Raw genomic sequence first — 25742 nt, 5'->3', positions numbered from 1 at the left:
GATTAAACTTTAGTAAAAACTTCGCTTTTTCTAACAGATCTGGTTGACTTTTATGAAATGCTTCAACTACCCCGTGAAAGACAACACTATAAAACTGGCTGCGGTCTGGTTCACTCTGTCTTTTGGGTAAGAGATTTTCTCCACATGCATCTTTTTCATCATTTTTTATGTTATTATTGTTCACTTCCGTCATGTTAAGTGACACCCTCGGCGCTACTTTGCCAAGTCATCGTTACTCTCCAGCTTAATAACAGTTTCAGTGAAGTGTTGAGCACCCAGGCAGATGCTCTCTCACTTGTATCCTCCTGATGAATGTTGACAGGTGAGATTGGAAAGAGAGAAGCTATTAGAGAGAAGGTGTCATTCTGCGTTTTTTCACCCGGCTGCTCTAATGAAATACAATACGAATGTGTCGAAGAGTTTTAGCCTTAAGGAGAATCTTTCAGAATAGTAGAGGGACAAAAGTGGGCCATGTTAACCTGCAAAAAAATATCATTTATTTAATTGTAATTTGGCATCTTGGTATAATTTTGGGTTTCTATCCTTGGCAGAGATAGCAACGGTAGAAGGGATAATGTTTTTGGATCAACTCCATCCTTCTGTCCTTACTTTTTCAGACTTAGAAGGATGACTACATTAAACAGTACTTGGATAATCAAAGGTCTTATAGGTCATAGGGATCTCTCAAAGAGCCACATCAAAATAATGCAGATGCCAGCTGTTATTTAACCCCAACCCCCCCCCAAAAATGGGACACTGTGTAGATTAAAAATAATGCAATTATCAGCAAATCTCATAAACCCATATTTACCTCTCCTGCTGAGAACATAAACCACATATCAGATGTTGAAACTGAGACCTTTTAGCATTTTCTGTAATGTATGATCTCGTTTTTAATTTCATGGCAGTAACACATCTCAAAAAAGTAGGGACAGGGGCATTTTTACATGTAGCATCCCCTGTTCTTTTAACAACAGTCCGTAAACTTCTGTAAAGTGAGGAGACAAGTTGCTGGAGTTTTGGGAGAGGAATGTTGTCCCCTTCTTTTTTTGATGTAGTGCTGTTTGTGTGTGTCCAAATTTTCTACAGTTGTAACATTTTCTTTGGAAAACCTGCAGTTTTTGGCTAGGTGGCTTTCTCCACCGCATCTGTAGCATTTTCTAATGTCCAGCTGGAGCTCTGGTTGTGTGTTGCTTACTTTGTTCACCAACCCTGCCATTGTGTTTCATTTTTCTGGGTTCTTTCAATGCCATCGAAATCCACAGTGTCTCTGTTTGCCTCCTCCATTACTTATGCAAACACAAGTGCTTTTTCAAAAGTCAGTATGTCCTCCAACCACTGCCAAGGACGTTATGTGATCAGCAGGGTTTTTTAGTTTGTTTGTTAGCAACATAACTCAAAAAGTTATGGACGTATTTTGATGAAATTTTCAGGAAATGGCAGAAACAGCGTAAGGAAGAACTGATTAGATTTTGGGAGTGATCCGGATCACCATCACCATAATTTTGTAGACTAAAACTATGACCAAAAATGTTTGTCAACTACCTTTTTTCCATGAGAAAGACTGGACTAACACTAACCAAAAATAAATCTTTGATGACTAAAACTGACTAAAAGTAAGTTTAGTTTTCTTCAAAATGACTAAAACAAGACTGAAATGTAAATTAGTTTCCATCAGACACTAAAATCTCTGCCTCTCAACTATAGCAAGCAGGGACTCTAGGTTTGGCAGAGTGCATAGAAGACATTACCGTGATTTGGTATCAGATTTAGGCAAGAGAATAAGATCCATACTTGGAAGACTAAAATGTCAGGACTTTTTATGGACTGCAACTAGACTAAAATGATTTAGAGTTTTCGTTGACTAAAACAAGACTAAAACTATAAAGGGTAGAAATGACAAAAATGTGACTAAAACTAAAAAGGTATTTATCTAAAGACTAAGACTGAGACTAAAATTAAAAATAGCTGTCAAAATTAACATTGCCTCCGGCAACAGCTGTATCCTGTCCTAATTTATACTACAGACAAAACGATCTCTTAACATCATTGTCAACGAATCACCAAAGTTACAGTCCTGCGCCAGCTTTCTCAGATCTGACACAATCACCCGCTGTGCATATCACTCTTGGGCCCTCTGTTGGCACTGAGATGAAATAATATTCCACATTCACTTCAAACCACAGGAGAAGTCCCCAAATTATGACGGGTTAGGATTTTATTGAAATCTTTTCATTGCCTCTGTCACTAATGCTGTGTTCCATTTACCTCAGATGTCTGAGCAAGGAATGGCATCGCACCAGAGTTGAATGCATTCCATTTGCTACAAGTTCGTAACTGGGGATACTGGGGGTTGCTCCAACGTTTTTAAGAATTAAGGACCCATTTTTGATCACATATCTCACTGCCAGCTTTGAATTTCTGATTTGCGAGTTTAAATGGAACCCACCATTACTCTTGGTCAGCTCACTGCAAAGGGAACTCACGTGTGACATCATTCCTAGCCCTGACTTTAGGGGTAACTGGAACACAGCAGAAGTCCCCGAATTATGACTCTGTGCAAAATTTTGGGATTTTATAGAAACTCTGTATATAGTTATGATTTTTTTTCATGGCACCATTTTTGAACCAGTTCCTTCAAGAATTTTTCTGAGAGTTCTCAAGGCCAATTGGAGCAACAGTGTGGTATGCAAATCAACACAGACATACAGAAACACCATTTATAGTATTAAGATTAGTTGGAAAATGCTTCTCCAGTTGTGTTTCATTAGTACCATTTACTTTTCCAGCCTTTTGTTGGACCTGTCCCTACTTTTTCAGATGTGTTGCTGCCTTTAAATTAAAATGAGCTAATATATTTTTTTTTTATGAAATGGTAAAATGTCTCAATTTAAACATCAGATATGTTGTTTGTTCCATTGTGAAAAAAATATGGGTTTTTGAAATTTGCAAATCATTGCATTCTGTTTTTTTGTTTGTTTGTTTTTGTTTTTGTTTTTTTTTGGTTTGTGTGTGATTTTTTTTTCAGTTTTTACAATATACACAAACTTCAGAAAGGCCTCAAAAAGTGCATTATAAATCCAAGCAATCTTTATTATTCATGCAAATAAAAACAGAAACTTCATTAAATCATCTGTTGGACTGTGAATGACTCTGCAGACTCTAGTCTCCGTTAACAAATCAATGTTACCTCAAATTTTAGGCTTCATTGTGTATTTAGTGTGCACCAATGTCTGCTCATCAGCCGCTGTTAATAACTTAAGTATTAATTACTAGAATCAATTGATAAAATGTATAGAATATCCAATAAAAAAATTCTTGCAGCACCCTCAGCTATTTTTTTTCCCTAAAATTCCTAAAAGACCATAAAAACATTCTTTCTCACACTCTCCCTGTTGCATCTTAATTCTGCTGTATTCAGAAGGTTCTACTACATTTAACAAGCTCTGATTTCATACTTTAATGTTAAAATATTGTCTTCAATGTGTCAGTCATGGTTATGCATTTAAATGTTCCAAAATCAGCTGATTCAGCATCAGTTCTCAGGTGTAATGAGGCTGTTTTTGTCTTCAGGTTTTATGGACTCTCTGTTTGGTTCCCGGACGTCATCAAGCACCTCCAGGCTGACGAGTACGCCTCCAGAGTGAAGATCCACAACAACGAACGCATCGAAGACTTCACCTTTAACTTTACCTTGGAGAACCAGATCCACAGAAATGGAACATTTATTAACGACAGGTACACAAACTTAACTCTGTATAGATTTGTGACTTTTGCTTTCTCGGAGAAGTCTCAAACAACCTAAAAGTAACAGACTCTGATCTGAACCTAAAGCTTCTCTTGGTCCTGTTGTGGGATAGCAGCGCTATTCTTCATTCCCGTAAACAACACACAGCAGCCGGTAATATTAATCCTGCCTCCTTTATCTCCTGCACAGCCAGGAAATTAAAGGCCTTATCTTTCCCTCTCTTTTCTTCCTCCTCTCTCTCTCCATCTCACCCGCACACACATCTATTCATCCTGCTCCTCCTGGTTATGATTCTCTCACACACAAAGGCTGGAGAGAAGATGCATCGATATGCTGGTTTTGTTCTCCTGCATCCTCACTGCAGACCAGAGTGCATGTTTATTAAGAGATTGAATCTGGACTAAAACCATGAGGCTGAGCAGAGCAGTATGCAACAGATTATACACACCAACAGAGGCTGGTTAGCTGAATAAAGATCAACTTACATTATGCACTAAAAAATCATGTACTTCTAAAGGCAATTATATTCAGCCAGTGTGGCTTTTTCATATTATAGTGACATGCTGAAGGATATTGTGCAAGTTCTCTGAAAGTAGAATATAAAAATACTTTCAAAATTAAATCACGTATCATTTTGTGCGCGTTCTTTTTTAAGATGCAGTGTTTGTTGATAGTCTAAGTAATCATCAGTTCTGATTGGCTGCAGGGTGTCAACAATTTCCTGAAAATAGACTCCTACTAAGAAGCTTAAACTATCTTTTCACTGCGTTAAACAGTGGAAATGTAATGAACATGCTGCATTAAGATTGCTCAAGTTAAATAATCAAAACCTTCTTGGCAGTAAATCTGATTCTGAATCAGATCACATGATTTTCATGCATCTTTAGATAGCTACGTAACTTTTTAAAGATTACTCTTTGGGCTTTTGGGCCTTTTTTTAAGAGTTGGAGTTGGAAACAGAGCAATTTCTTACAGATGGACTGGGATGTGCATCTTAGTTTGTTATCTTAACCAGAGTTTCTGAGTCAGTTTTATATCATCTCTATAGAGTGTAATGCTGCAGTTGCACAGAGATGGACTGACCATCTGGATTGTCAGAAAAGCTGTGCAACTATGGGCCGTTTGTGCCAGACTGGCACATGTAGTCTTTAATTTTTTGATAACGATTAATTTCCAAATTTTCAAGGTAATTAAAAATAATCTCCACATTTTTATACTTCATTATTTTGATTTTGAACGTTTCTCTTTTTTTTTTTTTTTCATTTTGATTTTTTTGTTATGCTAAGGGTCATTGCCTTCCTGTTTGGATAAAGACCTGCTTTTATTTTGAAAGAAAATATTGGTTATGTTTAAGTTTTTAAGTTTTAAGTTTTAAGTTTAATATAAAGTTTAATTTTTGAGTTAATTTTTTTAGATTTTTAAATTTCTACATTTTTAAATTTTACTTTGGGTATTTTTAAGTTTTAAGTTAAATTTAAAGTTTAAGTTGAATTTTTATGTTAATTTTCAAGTTTGATTTTTAAGGTTATTACAAAAAAATCTCCACATTTTAAACTCCATTGTTTTGCATATTGAACAGTTTTTTGTTTTGTGTTTTTTTCGTTTTAATTTTTTCTTATACTAGGGTCAATGCCTTCCTACCTTTAAGTTGAAACTTTAATTAATTTTTAAGTTAAATTTTTAAATTTTACTTTGGGTATTTTTAAGTTTTTGAGTTTATTTTTTCAAATTAATTTTTAACTTAAATTTTTAATTTTTTTAATTCTTAAGTTTTTAATTCTTTTATTTTTTTATTTTGGGTTTTTTAAATTTTACGTTGGGTATTTTTAAGTTTTTAAGTTTTAAGTTAAAGTTTTAAGTTTATTTTTTAGTTAAATTTTCAAGGTTATTAAAAACAATCTCCACATTTTTAAACTCCATGATTTTGCATTTTGAACAGTTTTAAAGTTAATTTATTCATTTTTTTAATACTAAGAGTATTTGCCTTTCCTGCATGGATACAGATCTGATCTGCTTTTATTTTGAAAGAAAATAAGAAACTTTGGGTAAATTGAACATTTTGGCATGAACTTAACCACAGAAAAAAGGAACTTGTTATGGACTGAAATGGAAACATGGGAACAGGTAAAAGGTAAATGTTAAAGGTGCAAATTAATTTTGACAAGTGCTGCCAGTATAATGCTTTAATCACAGTTAATTAAGGTCAACATTAAGTGCACTATTTCTGTTGTCATTGTGTTATCAAAAATGACCTTTTTACTCATCTCTGATTATCTTTTCAATCCATAACAGGTTCCTTTCTTGCTGTTGCTAAGTTCATGCCTTAATGTCATTATTTTCTTTCACAATAAAAGCAGGTCTTTGCCCCAGCAGGGAGACATCTACCCTTAGTTTAAGACAGGAACAGAAATCCAAAATGACACAAAATCTTTTTGAAAAACAGCAGAATTGCAAAATGAGGAGATTAATTGCAATTCAACACAAAAAGACAGATTTTTACTTTTCCACTAAGATGTCAGTGAATTTTTAAACTAAAATGAGACATTAAAAGCAGTGGTGGACTTATTTTATGATGCTGTGGCTGCAGGGAGATGCTGCAGTGCCTTACCCAAAGTGTGCTGAAAGAGGAAATAGCTGCTGTCGCTTAACTGGTCAAAGAAAAGTGTTGGGAAAAGCTGAATTATGTCAGTCAATGCTGAATCAGTTTAAAATGTCCAAGAAAAGATTTTTTTTAAAACCTACATTCTAATGTCCAAAGTCCATTTTCACCAGAGGCTACATTGAGTCTAGTATTGTCTTTGTAAAAAGTGAATTTAAGAGATTTTTAACTGTTTGAATTCCCTCTCCTGCTGCCTCCATCTCCTCTCCTTCCAGGTTTATTGGTATGAAGTTCAAAGCGGTACAATTCATCAACTCATCCTTCATTAACTGCTACTTTGAGGACGTCTCCTCAGTCGGATCCTCCTTCAGAAGCTGCATCTTCATAGACTCCTTCTTCTACAACACAGGTGAGCTTTCCTCTCCTGCAGCTAAACTGCTGTTACAGCCACATAAGTCTCACTCAGCGTCTCTGTCTCTTTCTGACAGTTCATTTTAGATCCGTGCGTTTGGCTAAAGGGGGAAAGGGTTTGGGCATTTATGGCTCTGCTTTATGCCACTAAGTTACTGCTTAACCTCTCTGGCCCTGCACAGATTGCCACTCTGAGCTCAGGTGACTCTGGTTAGCAGAGAAACTGAGCCAGTCTGGGCTGCAGAGCAATGAAAACAGTGATATATAACAGCAAAAACACTCCAGGGATGATGGTTTTTATCAGACGTGATGTTACTTGGATGCTCAAGATACCAAGGTGCATGAAAGTGGCTCTTGAAGCAGCTGAATTAAAGTGAGTTTTATTTGCTGATTCTCTCCACATCAGCTTTCAAAGCATCCAATTGTTCCTTTAGCACAGCCCGTCTAATCTTTCTGGTGCTGATAAAAACACCAGCAGGAAGAGGAGGCAGAGAGAGGCAGGATGTTCAGAGAGAACGCTGCAGCTGATTCAGACCTTGTGGGAGCGTCGGGTGGAAAAATGTTTCCCCACAGCACTCGGGAAAAGAGCTGAACATGGAAAGAGTAAGGACACGTCGGGTTGCTGGTAATGCCCCCTGGGAAATGCAGTCTCTTTGCCCCCGGCAATGCGCCTCTAGAGAGCGGGGGATAAAGACAAACGAGGAGAGACAGACGGAGGGAGGGAGAGCAGAGGTGAGAGAGGGGGAGGTTTTCTCTCCGGCACAGCTGCTGGAGTTTATTAATAAACCTTCGCTTTATAAGGACAGAGAGAACACAGGCATTTACACTGTAGACATTTACCACTGAAATCATAGGAATCTGCAGTAAAGAACCTCATTGAACTGCTTTTTTTCTCCTTTTAGGCACATCTTAATTAAGCTACCTGGGCACTAATGCTGTGGTGCACCACACAGGTCAATTCTGCAGCATTTTTGCACAGTTTATGGCAGAAACAACAATGATGCTGTCTCTACTAGTGGATGAATTCCAACCTTCCATTGAACCCTGTGGCAAACCAACGTCTTGTAGTGAAAAAAATCCCAGCTGGCAAAAACTGCTGTGGTTACAGAATTCCTCAACCCTTGTTATAATGAATATTTCATCAGTTTAAATCTTTTAAAACTTTCCTGGAAAAAAGTGATGTAAAATTCTGCAACTTTATTCTAAAGTCTGTGGAAAAGCAGGAACTCGAGGGGTTGGAAAAAGGTAACTGCAAATGTTCAAGGGGTTGCATATCTTTGAGATAAACCCTCAAGCTTGCAATTGTTTCAACGTATGCATCAGGCAGGGAATCTAGTGTCTATCTTAAGGCTACAAAATAGAAGAAATATTTCTCCTTAAGATTTACAGCACAGAAAAATGATCCCTTTAAGACGGGAGGCTCAAACTCAAGTTTCAGGTCCATGGTAGAGTCATACACTCCTGCAAGTTCAGATCAAACCAATATGAGGTCTGCAGATTTCCTCAGTATAAAAATGCAAACTTAAACTCAGTGAGTTAAAATTTTCTTGTTAAGTCATAAAAATAAAAACAATTTGATAACAAGTCAGAAATGAAAAGAGAAAAAAGGAATTTGTGTTTTTATTTCAGATTTTGCATCAAACAATATTGACTTTAAATTTGCATTTTGACTTTTTCTTTCATATTTTGACCTTTTCAATTCATGATTTTGACTTTGTTTTCTTGTATTTTGACAATTTAGATTCTGGTTTTAAATTTTAAGTCATATTTTGACCATTTTCACTCATGAGTTTGTATTTTATCTTGTGTTTTGAACTTATCAGCTCCTAACTTTGACTCTTAATCCCATACTTTGACCTTTCTAACTCATGGTTTTGATTTCTTTTTAAATTTTGACCTTTTAATCTCATATGTTTGGTTTTTATTTAATATTTTGACCTTTTAACCCCAGGGTTTTGAATTTTGTCTCATATTGTAGCTTTTAAACTCATAATTTTGGATTTTATCTCATATTTTGACCTTTTCTAACTCATGGTTAGGAATTTTATCTTGATATTTAGACCTTTTAACCTCATGATTTTGAATTTTGTCTATATTTTGACTTTTAAACTCATGTATTTAGATTTTATCTCATATTTTGACCTTTTACTCTCATATGTTTGATTTTTATTTAATATTTCGACCTTTTAACCCCATGGTTTTGAATTCTGTCTCATATTTTAGCTTTTTATCTCATGATTTTTTAAATATATCTTATATTTTGACCTTTTCTAACTCCTGGTTAGGAATTTTATTTTATATTTGGACCCTTTAACCTCAGGATTTTGAAATGTATCAATATTTTGACCTTTTTTTACTCGTGGTTTTAATTTTAATTTATATTTTGACCTTGCAACCTTGATTTCGCTTTTGTCTATGTTTTGACCTTTTAAACTCATGGTTTTGTTTTCTTTTTATGTTTTTTCCTTATCCACTCCAGACTTTTAACCCTATATTTTGACCTTTTAAACTCATGGTTTTGACCTGGTTTTGAATAAGTTTGACTTTTTATCTCATATTTTGAGCTTTTAAACTTATTATTTTGACTTTTTTAAATCCCAAAATCATTTGTCATTCACGCTCAAAAAGAAAAAGAGTTTCTGGTAATTAATTACTTGTGAAATTGAGGTTCACAGTGTTTGGTTAAATGTTGACCCTGTTTTGCCCTAATCTCCAAGGCCATAATCTCTTAGGTTATGAATATACATTAACCCTTTATGAGGCAAGGAATCAAATATGGTTACCAGTCAATTTCCTTCACAGCCTCCCCTGACATAAATTTGGATTCTGGACCTTGCACTGATTGAGTTTGACAGCCCTGCTTTAAGATGTTTGAGCCCAAGTTAAACCAAGCTCAAGAGTTAGTTCAGCGTCTTGATTCTGATATTTCTAATTGCATCTGTGAAACAGGATTTAAAAACGGTCCTCTCGTCTCTCACATCCAGACATTGATGACGCTAAATTAACAAACTCCAGGGTGATCAACAGCTCCTTCCACCACAACAAAACCGGCTGTCAGATGACGTTCGACGATGACTACAGCGCATACTGGGTCTATTTTGTCAACTTTCTCGGGACGTTGGCCGTGCTGCCTGGAAACATCGTCTCTGCACTGCTCATGGACAAAATAGGACGCCTCAGCATGTTGGGTATGACATTATTCCTTTTTCCTTTGGACCATGCAGAATGTTTTTATATGCTGTGATTGAAACTGGTGTTAAAGTCGTGTCTCTGTGTCTGCAGGAGGCTCCATGGTGTTGTCAGGCATCAGTTGTTTCTTCCTGTGGTTCGGCACCAGTGAGTCCATGATGATCTTCATGCTCTGCCTCTATAACGGCCTCAGCATCTCTGCCTGGAACTCACTGGATGTGGTCACTACTGAGCTTTACCCAACAGACAGGAGGTGAGTGCTGCAGTCAAATTACCTTTAAGAACTGAACTGCTTACATTGATTAATAATGATACCAGTGGTTCTCAACTGGTGGATCAGGACCCAAAAGTGGGTCGCAGAGCTTTTTTCAGTAGATCTTTTAATTCTTTTGTTCCATCATTTAAGCTTTTTCAGAGATTTTCTCTGAATTTTTAGGACACTGAAGGTGATTTTACATAAAAAGTCAGGGAGTTTTTCTTGGATTTTTTGCTGACTTTTCTCCACAGACTTTTGGTACTCCACTCTGGGACTTTTCTACTAAATCTAAGAGGATTTTACAAGAAATAAGAAACTTCATCAACTCTTTACCAGTAATATTTCAGGACATTTCCATAGAAATGTTTGGGAATTTGGGGAAATTTTCCTGGAAGGTGTTTTTTCCCCAGAAATCTTCTATTATACTTTCCAGGGATTTTAATTTTTTTTATCAAATGTCTTGTTTTCTTTAGTTTCACATGTCTGGGGTCAAAACAGCACCATTTTTTATTAATTCCAACTGATGACAAATATATCAGAAATTTGGGTCATGACTTCTCATAATGGGACTTTTTGAGCCCAGTTGAGAATCATTGGTATTTACCATTTATATGATTCTGACATTAGTAAGAAAGAGAGCATCTTAGCTTTATTACTGGTCTCAACAGTTAATCATCAAATACACTTCAATAATAGACAAAGATATTTCGAGTAAATACAAAATGCTGTTTTTAAGCAACACATCATGCTGCAGTCTAAAATAATTCAAGAACAGATCAGATACAAAGCAACTGACTTCTGCCAGTCTTGAAAGGGCTACAAAGCCATTTCAATAGCTATCAGACTCCAGTGAAACATGGTGAGAGCCATTATCCACAAATGGAAAAAACTTTTAATGTGGCAAACCTTCCCAGGAGTGGTCAGCAAACCAAAATGACTCCAAGAACGCATCAACAACTCATTTAGGAGGTCCCAAAGAACCCAGAACAACTTCTGAAGACTTGCAGGCCTCACATGACTCAGTTAAGGCCAGTGTTCATGATTCAACAATAACAAAGAGACAGGGCAAAAATGGCCTCATGGGAGAGTTCCAAGGCAGAAACAAACATGGCGTTGGTAGTGGGATGATCTGGGTCTGCTTTGTGATTAATGGTACCATGAATTCTACAATCTACCAGGAAATCCTGAAGGAGAACATCCGGCCATCATTTCATGATCTTAAGTTCAAGAGCATATTAGGACAATGATCCAAAATACACCAGCTTATAAAACAAAATGAAGGTTTGAAGTGGCCTAATGATGCTCAAAAACCCTCCAGTGTGGCTGAATACAAACAATACTTCAAAGAAGAGAGAGCCAAAATTCCTCCACAGCGATGTGATGACTCATTACCAGTCATCGCAAACTCTTCCTTTTATTTGTTGCTGCCTAGGGTTGAATAACCAGTTATTAGTTTTAGGGAGAATTCCTTTTTCACACAGGGCCAGGTAGGATTGGATGGCTTTTTCCCTTAATAAATGAAATCATGAAGTTACCCAAAATTAATAATGATAGAAAATTCCAACATCTAAGCCTCCCTTTTGTCTCTGCTTTCTTGTCTTTCAGGGGCACAGGTTTTGGCTTCTGTAATGCCATGTGTAAGCTGGCAGCAGTGCTGGGCAACCTGATCTTTGGCTCACTGGTTGGCATCACCAAGGCCATCCCCATCCTGCTGGCTTCATCTGTTCTGGTCTGCGGCGGGCTGGTGGGCCTCCGACTGCCAGACACACGAGCCAATGTCCTCATGTAAACCTCAGCAGTCTGTTATTTACCAGGTATTCACTCAGCGCTAAGAGGAACCGTCGTGGACTTTATTTACCTAAACATCGCTGAAACATCACCGTAGTCTTCTTGTTATTATTGTTTGATAGATAAGATTGTTCACAAACTCACTACAGGACAAGTTCTGTTCTATCAGAGTAGAATACCTGGTACATAATAAAGTCAGAGTAAATGCAGTTTAACTTTAAAATGAGCTGTAGATACAAAGAGTTATTCGACTACAATCAAAGGTTAGAAATGTCAACGTCCGGTGGTTGATGTCCCAAGTAATCTGAAAGAGATTACTTCAGTAAAGTGTCGATAAATCTGAATATCAGCAGCTCATTCATTTACTAAAAGCCGTTTCACACATGCAACACTCAAATGCACGTGTCACTGCTGCAAAAGGTTTGGACTTCCAACAACCTGACCGATCCAAACCGAGGTGGACCTCGCTTAATTTAAAGGAAAAGTTCAACATTTAGGGAAATACACTTTGCTAAGCTACTGCTTATTTTAGCTTGGCTTATGGACTGTAATCAGGGGTAAAAAAAAAAGCTCGCCAGACTCCTACGTGTTCTCGGAGGTGGTTTTAGGGATTGGCTCCTGGTAAAGACCAATAGAAATCTCAGCTAAAATTACCGTATGGCTTGATCAAATCATCTCTTATCTTGGACGAACCACAGGACATACCCAAATATAAACTATAAATACCACTTGAGCACTCTCTTAAAAGAGCATCGTAACACAAACTTACTATAGTGTAGCTTCAACGTAGCTAATCGCTATATTAGCATAGCCATTGTACCAGCTTACATGACAAGCAAACCCAGCCCATAACTATAGCAAACTCAAATAGAAAACATTTTTACCACCATGAAAAGCTTTTAGTGCTGCTCTTTGCTCTTTATTTACCAAAGAATTGTGGCCCAGTACTGATAAAACTGCCGCTGTTCTGTAGCTACATCCAAGCTAAACGCTACACTGGCAGCAGCCATTGCTATTGGCTTTCAGTACAACAAAACCCCGCCCATAGCTACCGCCTCCTTCTGCTCCAGTTATGCTGATTGGTCAGGTCTGTTCTTAGACCCGGCACAGTCGTTACAGACTGGAGCTCTGCAGGATGGACTGGTGATTGACATGGAATCTGGCCTATCCATCTGTTACGCAAATTTAAAAATAAACCACTTGGAAAACAGTTTTTAAAAGACTGTTTAATTCAGGAAATGTGGCCGGCAGATGTTTTCAGTTTGTCTCCATCTCATAATTTGTGCAGTGGAAACTGATCTGAAGTTATTTTAAGAAAAACAGACAAAATGAGAAAAAATCTAGATTAAAATATTGTGACAGGCCAGTCTTAGGCCGGGCAGAGAATTTGAGTGAGGGGCTCGGATAAAAACACGATGTGCTGTGGTCCTGTGTTGGACTTTATGACCTCTACAAACTCAAAATATTGCATATTTATTCATTCATTTATATAGGCTACATGTTAAACTCCTCTCCAAGTCCTTATGCCAAGCTAAGCTAACTAGCTCTTGATACTCTTGTCCAACTCTCCGTCAGTGGGCATTAAAAAGTGGATCTACTTCTTTAAGAACAAATCCTTTAGTAACAGCTGTATTCTTGATTGTGTATCTGTACATATGGTATCGGTTATTTATTATTTATTTATTTATTTAAGGATTTGCTTTATGGTTCGTTACTTCAGTTTTCTCATCTTTGATCCCTTTCAGGTTGGGGAAGTTCAAACCTTTTGCTGCGTTTTGCAAGAATGACAAGGCCATAGAAAAAAAATCAAAATGTTGTAGTAGATTAGTGAAAACCGGCAACTTCAGCAGCTACATTTCTAACGTGAAAAGAAGTTTACATTTTCTGCTTTTTACAGTAAGAGACTTTTGGGATTGAAAACCTTTTGTCTGAATGCTTCCTCTTTCCTTCCCTCGTGTCCGTGTTGTGTTCGTCTCGTGGCGCCGAGCTCACCATGAAGGGCTTTGCTCTCCGCTCGCAATCTGATCTGTCAAGAAGAATTTACACTCTGCTGTTATAATCTGCTTTTCTCCATGTTTTCTTTTCCTTTCTGCATTGGTTTCTTTATGGTGTCTGTCATCCCGTCTCATCCTCTTGCTCCGTTTATCTCCTCCTGCCTTGCTGCTGCTCCCTCCAAAACTCAAAGGCCTTTCTCAAATGTCGTGCCTCTCTCTCTGTCGAGCCCGTCTCTTCTTCCAAACCTTGCTGGAAGCTTTGCTGCTCTGTTCTGCTTTCGTTTGGTTCTCTCATCTCTCCAAACTGCAGTGTGCATGAACTTCTGTGTGTTTGTGTGATGTGAGTGTACGAGTGCGTCCAGACAAACTCTTAATAGATACAGCGACCATCTCTGAAAGTTTTGTTGAGGTCGATACCAAGGAACACGGAGGAATTGAAACCTGTGCTTAAGTGAAATTAAAAGCCATGCTTAAAGGACCATTTCACCCAAATTCCAGAGAAAAACATGTCCACTAGCATTGTTGACACCTAATGTGAACTCCAGTGGAATAATACCCTTGGGAAGGTTGGGCATATGTACTTAATATATATTATTTTGTCATTGAGGTTTTTTAGTGGGGACCAAAGTGGTGGACCACCAACCTAGCCAGTGCATGCACCGAAACAGGCTTTAACTGGGCTCAGAGTGGGTTGATGCTGGAGTCTACATGGGTAATCCTGCAAAATGTGCACCAGTAAGTCGTAACATGTCCTAACGTCCTGTAGTTTACCGTTCGCGTTAGCTAAGAACCAAAATAACCCTAACTTGAGGGACATGGACTCCACTAGACCTCTGAAAGGGGGCTGCAGTGTCAGGCAAGCACCATGATCCTTGAAGTCCTATAGTTTTTAAGTCAGGCCTCCATTGATCGGACTTGGTTGTCCAGCTCACATGGACAGCCAAGTCTATGTCCAATGTGAAAAACACTCTTAAAGAGACATATCAAATATATTAAGAGGTTTAACTTGAGCATGTTTTTGGGTGATTTGGGTGAACTGAGCCTTTAAAACCTCTAATGAATGCAACTCTTGCTGCTACAACATCAATGTCTTGATGTTTAAAAGCATAAGAGAATTTGTAGAATGATCTTGGTAAGGTGTTCTTTTCTGGAAATGTTCGATCATACAAAAGTGTAACACTAAAGTATAACACTGTTAATTCTAATTATTTTAATGCTCTTATTCTGAAAAGCACATCTGTGCAGAACGTGACCTCCGACATGCAGCTGTTCCTTTGACGTAATTGAACGTGTCTGGTTTCTTGATGCTTTTTTCTGCTTGTCTGCATCTTTCTTTCCTCTCCACACCTCCACCTGAGCTGAAAAAGTCACTCTGAATCACGTTACAAACAGAAATCCTGCATGTTTGTTACTGAAGTCCTTCTGTTGTGTGTTGCTCTCTCCATTTTGGTGTCTTCTCTGTTCCTCCGCTGGGGGGGAAACAGACGTGATTCCCGGGTCAAAAGTGAATGTATCATTCTCGTGTGTCGTCAGATTCGTCGTGGACAGGTGTTTATTATACCGAGTTGACTTAGAGGTCACTGTGAGAGAGCATGCTGGTGGTGAGGAGGCCGTGTGTACAAGATGTTAACCAGCAGAGGGGGTCGAATCTGCATGAAGAAGATTTTACAGTTATTGTAAATTCACTTTCAGGAAGCTGAAGTTGCCAAACGTTTTCAGATTTGAAAACCTCTGCTGTGAAACTACGTGGAGCTGTGTGTAAAAAAAAAACAGTGACCTGTCCTTGATATGATTTATTTTGATAAGAAAGGATCAAGAGAATGCGGTGTATAGGTGGATTCCTCTGGTGTCTCCATATTGAATAAAGAGTTTCATTTGAACAGCTTTGAGAGGGTTTTATTTCTTGACAATGCACCCACTTACACCAGCAGATGGCGCCATTAATACAAAATCAAGACAAAGGCAATGACTGCTTGGCAGTTTTAGTACATCATTCATTAACTGTCCTAGAGCATTAATCCACAAATGATGTTAAGCTGCCCACTCTCAATATGGTTTAATAATAATCAATAATAATAATTAATAATTAATCACATGCTTTATCATCCTTTTCAGCACTCTTCTGTTTCCACTGCAGTGCTTTCTGTAAACACAATGATGTACAATAAGACAACCTCTGCTCCTTCATGTCTCATTTCAGTTTAAAAACTCTCACAGCTCATTGGACAAGTCATTAGGCATCTGGAGTCATGTTATGAAACATTTACCCTTTTACTGCTGCCTTAATTCATTTCCATTCCAAGAAAATGGTAAAGAAATGTTAAATTTTACACCCTTTGCAGCTATAACAGCTTCAACTCCTCTGGGAAGGCTTTCCACAAGGTTTTGGAGTGTGTTTATGGGAATTTTTGACCATTCTTCCAGTAGGGCATTTGTGAGGTCACACACTGATGTTGGACGAGAAGGCCTGGCTCTCAGTCTCTGCTCTAATCCACCCCAAAGGTGTTCTTTCGGGTTGAAGTCAGGACTCTGTGCAGGCCAGTCAAGTTCATCCACACCAAACTCTCTCATCCATGTCTTTATGGACCTTGCTTTGTGCACTGGGGCACAGTCATGTTGGAACAGGAAGGGGCCATCCCCAAACTGTTCCCACAAAGTTGGGAGCATGGAATTGTCCAAAATCTCTTGCTATGCTGAAGCATTCAGAGTTCCTTTCACTGGAACTAAGGGGCCAAGCCCAGCTCCTGAAAAACAACCCCACACCATAAACCCCCCTCCACCAAACTTTACACTTGGCACAATGAAGTCAGACAAGTACTGTTCTCCGTTCTACGTGGCCTACCACTTGAGTTGCTTAGTTGCTGTCGTTCCCAATGGCTTTCACTTTCTTACAACACCACTGAAAGTTGACTGTGGAATATTTAGGAGCAAGGAAATTTCATGACTGGACTTGTTGCACAGGTGGCATCCTATCACAGTACCATGCAGGAATTCACTGAGCTCCTGAGAGCAAGCCGTTCTTTCACAAATATTTGTAGAAACAGTCTGCATGCCTAGGTGCTTGATTTTATACACCTGTGGCCATGGAAGTGATTGGAACACCTGATTTCAATTATTTGGATGGGTGAGTGAATACTTTTGGCAATATAGTGTAACTCAGTTTCTTTCTGAAAAACTACAAAGTGGGGTTTTGGTTTTGAACATTTACACTTATGGATATAGAGTTTTGCAAGAAAGATTATGAGATTTATAACAACATTTCCATCAGCATGGGACACTTTGAAATTCAAGTGGCCAAAAAAAAAAAAAAAAAAATCAGAAGAAATTCAAGGTCACAGGTAATGTTATCTAATATGCTTCTAAACATATCTTGCCATAGCTTTTGAGTATTTGCACACTTCCAAATATGCACAGACTTGCAGTAGAAACTGAAGAAGCCTGAATGACTCATTATAGAGAGAAATAAACAAAAGGAGGCTGTAATTTGTCCCTCAGAGCCACTGCACTTTAAATAATGACTAAAATTCACAAAAGCACATTGATTTTCTTTTTTGGGGGGTTGTAAAAATGTGAATATTTTGAAGATTTTCCTCACAGTTTTATTTTTTTGGGAGACCAAGTCTGTACGAAAACATACTTCTTTGAGTTTTAATTTTCAATTATTTTTTTCTTTTATCTTTGTCCCTCAACTTTTATAAAATTCCAGTGACACTACTGCAGCACAAATATTCTTAAAGCCGAGGTTGCCCTGAAGAAAAGGATGTTTAAAGCTTGCCTGTGCAACACAAAGTTGACGTTTTTCCAAGCATTTTAGGAGAAAAAGTCCAGACGAGACACAAGAGAGCTCAGAGGGTAAAACCAAGTCATGATAAAGCACTTTTGAAGGCATCCATTCTCAAATAATACTGTCTTTATTGTTCCTTAACTCATCTTTCCTCCCTATTTTGATGCTCAGTTTGAACCTCAGCACATTGTCCTGACCATGTGATCGAATGATTAGACACCTGCAGTGATTAGCTGTTGAAGAGGTGTACCTAATGAAGTGGTTGGTGAGTATGTCACACTTATTATGTCTAAAATCACAATGTGGGACTTTAAATCAAAGCAGGGTAAGAGGTGTTATAGTGTGTGTGAACTGTGACATATCCAAAATTGTTAGAGCAAATCTGTTGGGATTTTTCTATTTAAAGTTAGACTAAACTAAATAGTCTTCTTCTTCAGATTCTTCATTCTTCAAAATGCTCCTGTGGAATATTTAGATTTAACCACCAGCTGAACATTGTTTCCAGACAGATGGAGCGAGTAGAAAATATGGCAGGAAACTCTTAACATGTTTCCTTCCAGTGAGGTTTATTGGGGTGTTTTTGCATCCTGTCTCAGCCTGGGCAGGAAACACCGGCTCAGTGAGGGAGGGGCAACAACAACAATGGGGCAATTTAGCTGTTTTTTCTCATTAGGGGTTCAAAAAGCAAAGATTTAGATAAGGTATACATTAAGAAAGAGGTGTATTTTGGAATAATGTCTCAAAAAAATTTCAGTCTAATCACCCTGTTGGAAATAGACAAAATTTGGATTATTTTTTAACCAGCAGACATAACAGCTCCATATGTGACACCAAGAATACAAAAAAGCTTCATTTACTCTTTATAGTTATTTTAATGAAATTATTCCCTTTCAGCTGTAAATGTCAAACATAAATGCTTCACCAGGAAGACTTTCACACTGATATAAACTAGTTTTTATAATATGTATGTACATGGATATTTACATTGCCTGCACTTACAATCTTCTCATTCATCTCTGTGCATCAAAGCTTCATATATAAACTTTTTACTGAAGAAGAAGTCTGCATGTCACTTGTGTTATAATAAATACTGTCAGAGTAGTTTCACTTTCTCTTTGGATTCCAGCCACAGAAAAAAAAATTCCCACCCTTATCTAATCAAAACCAGTTTTTCTGCTCTTTTTCTTAGAAAGATATGCTCAGAGTTTTCCCCTTAAAAGGCTTGAAGTAGAGGCTGGATCCTGCAGACTTGGACATGAGCAGAAAGAGGAAGGGGTCCAGGCAGGCATGGACGCAGCACAAGCACACTGCTGCTTTAAAATAGATGTACAAAGTTTCCGTTCCGTCCATGAATAGCTGCACATAATGGAGGAAGTGCAGAAGTCCTGCTGGGGTGAAACATAACAGGAAGATGCCGCACACCAGAGAGCTGGCCTTGATGTACATCTCCCAGTCATGGTGTGAACGCTGCAGCTCGCACACGATCTTGGCGAAGCAAATGACTGTTACCACGAGGGGAACCAGGAGGCCGAAGAGAGTTAAAAAGAGGTTATAGTAGAGCAGGAAGACATGGGAGTCTGAGTCCAGAGGTAGAACATCATGGCAGGTGGTACGGTCCACCTCAGGGAGCTGGTAGCTTTGCTGCACGAGGAGTTCAGGGATGACAGCAGCGCCGAAAACGGCCCACACGGCGATGCTAACGCAGGTCGTGTACGTCCTCTTTGGAAGCCTTTTGTACATGAATGGGTGCACTACAGCCAGGTAGCGCTTGATGCTGATGCAGGCCAGCGTCTGGGCCGAGCAGTACAAGTTGCCATAGAAACAGGCCGTGACCACTCGGCAGGCAGCCTCCCCGAGCACCCAGTGGTTACCATGGAGATGGTAGTGAGCCTTGAAGAAGAGGGAGAGGAGGAGGAAGAGGTCGGAGACGGCCAGGCTGCAGTAGAGGATGGCAGAGGAGACTTTTCTGATTTTAGTCCACAGCATAGCCAGGATGGCCACGTTGGCCGGGATCCCGACAATGATGACCAGGACATAAATAATGGGGATGACCCACGTGCTCAGAGGGCTGTGGAGGTATTCCACTGTGCTGTTGCTCAGCGACCGCAGCACTGGAGGGGAAGGAGATGAAACCGGAGCTTGTGTCCCATATATGGGGATAGGGTCCGGCTGGCCTATAAAAGTTCTTGGACCGGCTACTGTTCTGTTTCTCCTCGAGCCTTGAGCTCCATTTTTCCCTGCAAGAAACACAACAAAAGCAATGCATGAGAGTCGTAACTCTTACAAATATGTTGATTAAAAAGTGGTGGAAAGCAACTGTGACTGAAGTGAACCTGCATGCTAAAAATTTAGAAAATCATTCAGCACTCGCTCTGTCAACACAGGAAACAGGAAGGGATGCTGCACACTTCCTGTGTCAGTGCCACTCAGGCCTCAGTGCTGATTGGCTGGTAGTTGTGTGACATCAAGCCAATCAGACTGTGTTCTGAGCAGGGCATCAGGGGAAACTGTAGAGTCAAAACTAAATAAATAAATTAAAAAAAAAAACAGAGTGTAGAGTAGCACACCTTTTCATTTATCAATTCTGTCAGTTATTAGTAAAACAAAATGCTGATATCAATCACCAAACTATGACATGGATTAAGTATGTCTTACTAAAATCTACTTATTTTGAAAAAAGGATACTTAAGCTTTGCTTTTTAGATTTTTTAGTTTATGATGCTTCTGTTTTGTTTAGTGGGAGGTGAAAGTAAAAGTACAGATGCTAACCACGTCATCAGCATTGAGAATGACTCATCTAGACCAAAAATGTTTGTGACTGCGGTCTCAACTGCACTCCATTCCCTGATTTCCTGCCCACTGCCCTGTTGCTCTAATTAAGGTTTTAAAAAAAGCTCCAAAATGAATCTTACAAAAGGTTGACTTCAGATCTTCTCATTGTTATTTCCCTGAGCTGAACCTGGAGTCCAGGTTTGCTGGTACTGGGCTTTTGCTCTAAACGTGGCAGTGAGCAGCACAAGCATTCAAAATGCTCAATACAAACAAATGTGAGATGTAGGTGTTATATAACTTTTTACATCTTAAGTATCCAAATAAATTACTTGGGATCACTGTTTTTGTAATCCCACTGTAGCACCCTTTGTCATTATCTGGGGCATTGAGACCAGGAAACCAGGGCTGGGCTCAGCAGACGTACACATCACTGCAGGCCCACCCACAGGCCTGGCTGGGTCTCTGAAAACCCAGAGAAGGGCCCCGGCTGTTATTTATTGATGCTGTCAATACATGTGAGTGGGTTCAGTAGAATTGGTGCTAGCCCCCTGGCTAACAGTTACTTCATTTTGGAGCTGAAAATGTGTTAGTGGTTTCTGTTGTTTAAATCATGTTCATGTTATTCTTCTAGTTTTTTGCCCCTTTATGCCCATTTTTGACACTTCTTTTGCCACTTTTAACCCATTTGTGCTGCTTTTTGCCCATTTTTGCCACTTTTTACCGATTTTTGCCCTTTTTTTTGCTGGTTGAAACTTCTTTTCCCACTTTGAACCCATTTTATCCATTTCTGCCAATTACAAGCCATTTTTGACCATTCTTTTTTCCACTTTTAACCCCAATATTGCCAGTTGGTGCCCTTTTTCCACTTTAAGCCATTTTTTGCCAGTTCTTTTTGCCACATTTAACACTTTTGTGCTGCTTTTCCCTATTTTGCCATTTCATCAATTTTCGCTCCTTTGTTACCTGTTGTCACAGATTTTGTTCTGATTTTTTTGTCAGTCTTCACCCATTTACACCACTTTTTGACACGTTTAACCCAATTTGCTTTTTGTTGTCCATTTCTGCCAATTGTAACCCATTTTTGACAATTCTTTTTTCTAAATTTAATCCATTTGTGCAGCTTTTTTAAACAATATTCTGCCACAGATTTTCCCTTTTTGCCAGTTGTCTCCCATTTATGCTACTTTTTACCACTTTGAGCCTATTTTGCCTATTTAAGCTTAATGCAAACCACTTTTGATTATTCTTTTTTCACTGTTTACCCCAATTTTGCTGCTTACTGCCCTTTATGCCACTTGTCTATCTTTTTTTCCACTTAAATATATTTTTGCCAGCTTTTTCCACTTTTAACCATTTGTGCTGCTTTTTCCCTATTTCACCACTTCCCATCAATTTTTGCCCTTTTTTTGAAGTTGTCACCCATTTATGCCACTTTAAGCTAGTTTTCTACCAATCGTACACTATTTTTGCCAATTCTTTTCCCCCCACTTTTAATCCATTTATGCTGCTTTTGCTCATTCTTGGCACTATCCACCAATTTTAGCCCCTTTCTTTGCCAGCTTAAACCATTTGTTGTCTCTTTTCGCAATTATTCAGTTCTTTCCATCAAAGTTGTCTCAGTTCTTCTATTTTATGTTTTGAGATCCTGATTTTTCTGCTAGTCATAGCTTAGCTTTGAAGTCTGACATTACTTTTCCTAATCATTTAGTTTAGTATGCCCACCCATATTGTTAACATTACCAATAACACAATTATTCTGTCTTAAGAAAAGAGGTTTACATTTTGAAAAAGGCTATATTGTACTACTGCATAAACAAACGTAATTCAATATAGCTTCCATTACTTTGATAAGAGTGGTTATTATTCAGGTTAAAAATAAGATATGCTATCATAGCTATGTTATCAAAGCTTAACTTTACAATGGACCATGATTTTGCTGACCTCTATGGGCCCCCAGTTTGTCTGGGCAGCAGGAAGCTCTCCTATTTATCCTCCCTTATCGGCAGCCTTGTACTAAGTCAAGCACAGTATGAATTAGTGCAGCATGCTGCACATACTGAATTTTGTGCCTTACAGTAGTATGGTAGTTGTGAATACAGTCATGGTAGCCAGACAATGCTACTTAAACTTGACCGCTGAAAAAACAACCCGCACATTGTGATTACAGAGTCCCTGAGATTAGCTAAAATAATTTGGTTTAATCAACCAATTGGTAATTTGATTCAGGCCTGCTGAGTTTGTTAGTGATAAAGTCACAAAAATATTCTACTGAAATTTAAAGTAATATTATTTATTGCCTGTTGTATTTGTGCCAAACTGATAAGAAATAATAAGTAATGAAATGACAAGTAAATGTGGCTTTAAGGCAAATTTCAAACATTTTACAGATCATGTTTTTAAATTCAGGCTTTCTTTGCTACTTCCTTTTAAAACAGTGTTCTTTAGTTTTACTGTGTGTTTTATAAGATTATTTTATTTCTTGCAGTAAAATTAATTGTATATTGCTCAATTTTCCCCGCACACTAAATATTTTAGAACACTGTTTCATACAAAAAAAAGATAGCTATGTCCTATATTACATACACTGTTATTCTATAATGCTGGATTGTTTCTTTTTAAAGCTGCAGTAAAAACTCTTGTAGCGTGTTGATTTTGGCGCCCCCTATGGACAATATAGTACCAGTTTTCCATGCCCTGTACTGTTTTGACTGTGAATTTTCTAGAAATATCTTATCCTGATTACATTTAATGTTAAATATTAATCCCATGACTGAAGGTTTAACGTGGAAATCTTCAGGAGAAAAAAGGTGTGGAGTTCACAGGGACTGAAACTGACTTAGATTTAGTAGACATTGTTACTGCTGGTGTTTCTGGCTTTTATAGGCCACATAGCAGCATTATTAGTCTGTTCATTTACAGGAAAAATACTTGGACATGGCCACTAAAGTAAGAACTACCACACTTCATTATTGTTTAAATGCTGACACTGTTGATTTTTTTATGAACAGTTGAGTTCATCAAACATAAGGTTAAATACAATTAGAAAAAAAGCAAAGTCACACATTCCAATGTCTTGTGTGTTATCCAGCCAGTAGTAGCATGGATTAAATATTAATGCTGAAACAAAATGTCACGTGTACAGAATGTCTTTGGTGAAATAGTGGATCAGTGAATCACCAGGGTGCAGGTTGTAACCTGTTGTTATTGATTAATCTGAAGGTATGATATCTTAGAAATCACACCTACCAGTTGTGAGACTGATAAGTTAAAACATCAGACAGCTAATGCTTTAACTACAAATATTAAAAAAAAGAGAACATTTCAGGGTAATTTTAAAGTAAAAAAGCACCAAAAATAAAATGAAGTGAGTCTTACCTTTCTTTTGGAGTGTAACACTCAAACAGAGAAGAAGAACGAGGAAAAATAAAAGACGTGTTCCCATTTTTCTTATTGTTGAATAGAGGTAAATTAGAGCGCCAGAGACAGACTTCTCCTCTCTGCGTCTTCTTCACATTTCCTCATCACCCTCGGTGTCACCTCCACATGCGATCGCTCTGTGGGAGTGACTCTGAAGTCACAAACACCTCCCCTAACCTACCAGCACAAGAAAACATCTCTGATTCAAAAGGAATGTGGGTCTCCTGTGGGTCGCTGTTTTGACATGCAGAGAGAGAACCTGTGAACGCAACGCCCCCTCACACAACTGCTGTCACTGTTGTTGCACTATGCTCTCCTTTATGAGAGCAAAAGGTGACAGGAAAACACTGTCTGCGCCACTCCTTTGTGCTGTTTTCTTTGTTTACTGTCTTTCAGTAAAGTTAATTTAAGCTCTTTTGTTATTTACTAGTCTTAACTTCTTTTAATTAATAATGTATAGTTTATTAGGGCCAGAGCACTGACCTTTGTTGGCAAGCGCCTATTGTATCTGTATGTGTCATTTCTGTCAGGAGAATTTGGAGGTTTAAATGAGCTAAAAACTCACCAAAATTTACAGAAAATTATCCCTGAGTGGAAATTTTGGTAATTTGGTGGATTTGTGAAAGTCCATCAAGCAGGGGCCACACAGGGTCCCCAAACATGAGATAGGAAAGTGAGTAAGAGCTACAGTGCTTAACAAATTTGTTAGACCACCTGTCATATTTGTCTAAAAGACCATCCAGCATCATGAAGTGCTTTAATGCAAACTCTTTCATTTTCAGTGAGCTCTCCACGTTTTACCATTTTGAACAGGAATGAGGAATTTCAAACTGAATTCACCCAAATTTGAGCCGGGTCACTGGGCTTCTCTGAGAAGTCAGAAATAAATCAAGCATAAAATTCAACCACCAAAACTCATTTTTCTGTTCAGGAATGCAAGTAAATAACTGTAATTTGACATATTAATAAAGAAATATTAATGTGCTTTACTATTTTTTCAGGTTTTTTTTGTACAGCAGTAAATTTGAAAATTCATGAATAACAATAATAATTATATTTTAGAATTCAAAATATCATTTTAGTTAAAAAGCTTCTACATATTGGTGTATTAACCATTGCAGAAACTTAAAAAAAGGAATTTTGGTAATTACCAATGCTGTTAATTTAGGGCAGCTGTGACATAAACTTTACTTTGGTTAGGGTTAGGGTGGTCTAATAAATTTGTGAAGCACTGTACATGCATGAAAGTTGGTACATATATGTATCATGATTAGATGGAAAAAAAGTCTCTTGGGGCCTTCTTCTTAAATGCACAGGGAGTGCATTAAAAACAGCTAAAGGTAAAGTTTGGCCATTTTCCTGCAATTCACAAGTTTCATATTTTAACAAACTAATCCGAGGGACTCCATCCAGTAGAGTCCCGAACTTTTTTGCTCATTCTAGACAACCTGGAGATCTAAGATTGTGCAAACTGTGAATTTTCACCTCAGGGTGGTGCCGTGGCCGGACCCCAAACTTGAACTATTTTTGGCCAGTTTTTGAAGTGAAAAATACATCAATAATGCCTCATAACTTTTTCATGCGTATGCCAATCATCATCAAACTTTACAGGAATGATCACACACTGATCCTGAATAAATTCATACATCAATATCATTACTTTGTCCCAGCGCCCCCATCTGGCAATTAAACATTTTCACCCCTGATTCTTTAAAATTGACCTTTTGAATATGTAGCCCCCACACACCATCCATTCTACGCTTATGATTTTTGGCCTGCATATA

General features: G+C 38.1%; 2 protein-coding genes across 2 annotated transcripts in view; one reads left to right on the top strand and one right to left on the bottom strand.

Moving 5' to 3' along the window:
• Nucleotides 1-15803, top strand: part of LOC121524837 (synaptic vesicle glycoprotein 2C-like) — an 85577-nt gene extending 69774 nt beyond the window's left edge. The window contains exons 8-13 of the mRNA XM_041810352.1: nucleotides 38-126; nucleotides 3574-3738; nucleotides 6623-6756; nucleotides 9743-9946; nucleotides 10041-10200; nucleotides 11809-15803. Of these exons, the coding sequence (XP_041666286.1) occupies nucleotides 38-126; nucleotides 3574-3738; nucleotides 6623-6756; nucleotides 9743-9946; nucleotides 10041-10200; nucleotides 11809-11992 (936 nt within the window). The 3' untranslated portion in view covers nucleotides 11993-15803. The remainder of the gene's footprint in view (nucleotides 1-37; nucleotides 127-3573; nucleotides 3739-6622; nucleotides 6757-9742; nucleotides 9947-10040; nucleotides 10201-11808) is intronic.
• A 1266-nt stretch (nucleotides 15804-17069) lies between these two features.
• On the bottom strand, nucleotides 17070-24189 carry LOC121525345 (proteinase-activated receptor 3-like). The gene is made up of 2 exons (XM_041811293.1): nucleotides 23917-24189; nucleotides 17070-20006 (listed from the first exon to the last, which is right to left on the bottom strand). The coding sequence occupies exons 1-2, from the start codon at nucleotides 23981-23983 to the stop codon at nucleotides 18955-18957; spliced, it is 1119 nt and encodes a 372-aa protein (XP_041667227.1). The 5' UTR covers nucleotides 23984-24189; the 3' UTR covers nucleotides 17070-18954.
• Between the last annotated feature and the right edge of the window lie 1553 nt (nucleotides 24190-25742).

This window comes from Cheilinus undulatus, linkage group 17, assembly GCF_018320785.1.
Source record: "Cheilinus undulatus linkage group 17, ASM1832078v1, whole genome shotgun sequence".
In the NCBI taxonomy this organism is placed as follows: domain Eukaryota; kingdom Metazoa; phylum Chordata; class Actinopteri; order Labriformes; family Labridae; genus Cheilinus; species Cheilinus undulatus.
Note: the sequence above shows the minus strand (reverse complement) of the source record. Positions and strands in the feature narration are given on the sequence as shown.